At 34.7% G+C, this 4,284-nt stretch overlaps 1 protein-coding gene across 1 annotated transcript; it reads right to left on the bottom strand.

The window, feature by feature from the left end:
- Positions 1-605: 605 nt before the first annotated feature.
- Positions 606-3,913, bottom strand: LOC110661821 (60S ribosomal protein L18a). Its single transcript, XM_021820579.2, has 4 exons — positions 3,748-3,913; positions 3,010-3,125; positions 2,852-2,915; positions 606-1,183 (listed from the first exon to the last, which is right to left on the bottom strand). The coding sequence occupies exons 1-4, from the start codon at positions 3,760-3,762 to the stop codon at positions 842-844; spliced, it is 537 nt and encodes a 178-aa protein (XP_021676271.1). The 5' UTR covers positions 3,763-3,913; the 3' UTR covers positions 606-841.
- Positions 3,914-4,284: the final 371 nt, after the last annotated feature.

Below are 4,284 nucleotides of genomic sequence, written 5' to 3'. Positions count from 1 at the left end.
TTCGGCATTTCACGAGTCTCTAAAAGTTGGCTACAGCTAGAGATGGATAGAGAATCCAAAAATGCCGAACGTCTGAAAAATCATACCCTCCAACAAACCCAGGAACAAGAAAAAAAAATTCCATAAAACACCACAACCCAGCTCTTTTCAGTATCAATGCAGGTACATGCAGGTCCAGGAAAAGACATCTCTCTATAAGCGTAATAATTAATTAAATTCCATAGAGCATCCTACATACACCCTAAAAGCACAAGGCATAAGGCCGAAAACAAAATTCCAACACTATAATCTACAGTTCTATACATAATCGTTGGGCATACGAACGACTAAAACATGAACGACCAACAATGTTTTTAATATCTAGTTACAGAATTTGTTAAAGCTATATATTCTTCAATCATTGATTATGAAAGTGCGTCAAGTCCACAAACACACGACAAAACAACCAATAATCTAATGAAGATGAAGAGGAACCATTTCATCATTATACCAGACCACAACTTTGACAATACACACGCATCCCAGACCACCAGGCAATCAATTTCCACGAGAGCAAATAAGGGGACATGGCACCAGCGCAAATCCAAAGAACCACAGATTGCACATTTTCAACCTAAACGTAAAACTATTAAACTAATGGAATAAAGCATCAAACATTAATCCATGCCAAGAAGTAAAACAACAACAATATCCCAAATATCAAATCTGACAAATCTACCATATAAGATTTGCAATGAAAGCAATATCCAATAAACAAAAATGACGAGAAGTCTACAAAAATTGAAATCCAAAAGTAGACCAACTTTCATCTTTCTGCACCGCATTCACCAGAGGATAGAGTTTACATAAATAAGTTGGGCCTGGATGCCTTGTATGTTGTCTTGAGCTTTCTTGTTGGTGGTCTGACCTTCTTGAACACCAATGGAAACTTAATTTTCGAATTATGGAACTGCTTGGTGCTCTCCCTCTTGCATAACTTAGCAGGAATAGTGGCAGTCTTTATAATCTGAATGCAAGGGAACCTGACTCTGTGTCGAGAAGCCATCTCATTGTACATTTGTTCCACAGCACCATTGAGAGTTGTATCACGATATTCCTTGTACATGTTATGGTAACCTGTTCGGCTTTGGTAACGCAGCCAAATGCCATAGTTCTTGATCTTGGTTGGGTTCTTCTCAAAGATCTACAAGGCATTTTACATAAAACATCAGCAAAAGGAATAAGGAAAAAGTAACTACGAAAACATCAAACAAAAAACTTAAATGCCACATCATCACCCAAGGAAACATAACTGAGAGGAGAAAATTCAATTAATGCAGTACCATAAATCATACAATTGAAATAGACTAACATAAAGAGTACAAGTAACAAATCCAGTGATGAAAAAGCAACAGAAGTTATTGCTTCAAGGAATGAGTAATATTACTTACAGATAGTGAAGCATAATAAACATCACTGTTTCAGTAAATAGTTTAGCTAGGGATGAGAGTTTTCTCTCTAATTCAGTTTCAAAAAATTTGCAAAATAATGATTTCCAAGTGCAACAAGACTGTACATTGACTTTCAAATGGATAAGAAATAGACTAAAATAAAGAGCAAATATAGTTGCTCCAGTGTTCCCCCCAAAACAATCTGGAATAGCTGAGGGAGAGATGAAAGAAGCAACACAAATTATATTGCTTCAAGGGAACGAGTCAAGTGGGAATGAGTCATATATCTACACTGACCAGATAATGAAGCATCCAAAACTAATTCAGCCTGCATAAATATTTTGGCAACAACATAAAATTTGTCATCAAATTCAGTTTCAAGCAAATTGCAAGAGACTAATATTTCCAATTGTATTTGACTGTCAAGTGTTTTTTAAATGAACAAGAAACAGAATAACTTAAAGAGCAAATGTAGTTGCTTCAGTGTTCCCCCAAAGCAGCGCGGAATAGCTGAGGAAGAGATAATGAAAAAGCAACACACTTTATATTGCTTCAAGGGAACGAGTCAGTGGGAACAAGTCATATCCACACTGGCCAGATAATGAAGCAACCCAAACTACTTCACCCTAATTTCTTTGAAGTCCAAACATATCCCTAGACATTATAGCTAACATAAAAGCTCTCTTCTCGAATTCAGCTCTAAAAAATTTTACACAAATGAGAGTTCCAATGTCAATAATAATCATGTACATACAGTTCCTTTTGACTGGATACGACATGGTCTAACATAAAGAGCAAATGTAGTTGCCCCAGTGTTCCCCCAAAAGCAGCAGGGAATGGCTGAGGGAGAGATAAAAAAAGCAACACAAGTGTTATTGCTTCAAGGGAACGAGTCAAGTGGGAATGAGTTATATCCACACGGACCAGATAATGAAGCACCCAATCTGGTTCAGCCATAATATTTCCTCAAAAGTTTAAGCATACAACTTCAGTAAATAACAGTTTGGCTAGAACAAGATTGATTAAGCCATGCATATTGTTTATCCATATCACAAAACTATAAAGAAAAGGCATTCATGGCTAGATGACTGCATGGTTTCATGAAAAAAATATATATATATCACAATTTTCATTCCATAAATTGATTGTGAAAACCAACAGAAGGTATAAGCGGGCACAAACAAACATCAAGATGAAGAGTTTTCAAATCCTATTAAGACCTTTCACTGAAATAAAATTAATTCTGGAACAACAAAAAACCTGGTTCAATGCATAACAACATAGGAAACTAAAATCCAAAATAAACAAATCATTAGAATCAAATATCATTCTTGCAAAGTTCTATCACACGCTACATTTTTTACACAAGTTATCCTCGCAGTCAGCTGTGCCAACACTAAATTGACATTTAGCATTTATACCTCATTGATAGCAAGAACTTGGCCGTTGCTCTTCTTGACCTTCTTCAGCTTCCTGAGGAAGTACCTGTCAATGAACAAACATAAATAACAAGTGCCACCAAAATATCCAATATGGAATCCATCCTAAACTCAAAACACTAAATCTAATAATAACTCACCAGAACTTGGACTTTGCGCGAACCTCATTCGTGGCCCACAGCTTCATCCTGTAAATCTTAGGGTGCTCGTCATTCTCAGTAGGCAACCCTCTTCCAACAACCTGGTACTGGTGAAACTGCACCCACCATCGGAAAAAAAAAGGGGGCCAAAGTTAAATTTTTCCTAAAGGAATTACTTCCAAACCTGGTATGCAATTGCTAAAAAAGTTCCCATAAAAACAATAGCAAAACAACACTTTCCATGACAATTTCATACCATTCAAATCCTTATTACCACGAAAGCTAAATGGTTCAAACTCCTGAGTTCCTAAATCTATGGGAAATGGATCCTATTATCTGGTGTTTTAAGAGATATCAGATAGATCATGAAACCAACAGAATACAACTGAAAGTGGATTATCCAAACAAGTAAAACAAATTAATCTAGTAATATAAAACTTATATAAACCAAAAATCCAAAAATAATAGAGCAATGACGAAACAAAGCAAGCCACAAAAAACCAGCTCAAAATGTAGAAAATGGCTTGGTTGCTTGGAAATCCAGTGAAAGGAAAAGGAAAGTGATTTAGAAATCGTCATCAAGCACGCATCAAGTAAAAATTCGCATATTTTCCCAGTAACCAAAGAAAGTAAGATATAACCCATAAAACAAAAAAATCGTGCTAAAATGAGGATTGAAAAACCACAATACAATCACCAAAGAGAGAAATCGAGTAGTGAGGCTGCGTTTGAACTCACCCTGTAAGTAACCATTTTTCGATGTAAGCGAATAAAATGTGAAAATCTCCAGGTTGCTGTCTCTCTCTCAGAAGAGAAGCGTAAGGTTTTCTTCAATTTATATAAGAGCCGCAAGCGAGATCGGAAACCCTAATTGTAAGGATTACTATAGAGTGACTTGTAGTTTGAGAAAGAGATGGTGAAGGCCCAATTAGAGTCTCACACGAAGTTATGGCAACTCTCGATTTAAAAAAATAGAAAAAGTTTAATTTCTATAATTTTAGTTACTGCAAGGTATAAAGCTAGCGCAATACTGTGGATATAACTTTTTATTATTAAAATTTTTTATATTATTATTAATAAATAAAATTTTTTATTTATGTATATTTTAAATAAAATTATTATTTATATATTATTATAAAATTATTTCATTATTTTTATTTTCAGCACACATAAAATATAAAAACTAATAATTTTATTTAAAAAGTATAAACTTCCACCAGAATTGTTGCTTATCACTTTCTATTTGTCTTTTTTTTTTTTTTTCATTTTCCTTCG

The sequence above is a fragment of the Hevea brasiliensis genome, chromosome 15 (assembly GCF_030052815.1).
Source record: "Hevea brasiliensis isolate MT/VB/25A 57/8 chromosome 15, ASM3005281v1, whole genome shotgun sequence".
NCBI classification, from domain to species: Eukaryota; Viridiplantae; Streptophyta; class Magnoliopsida; order Malpighiales; family Euphorbiaceae; genus Hevea; species Hevea brasiliensis.
The sequence above is the reverse complement of the archived record's forward strand: the minus strand, read 5'-3'. Positions and strand labels throughout refer to the sequence as shown.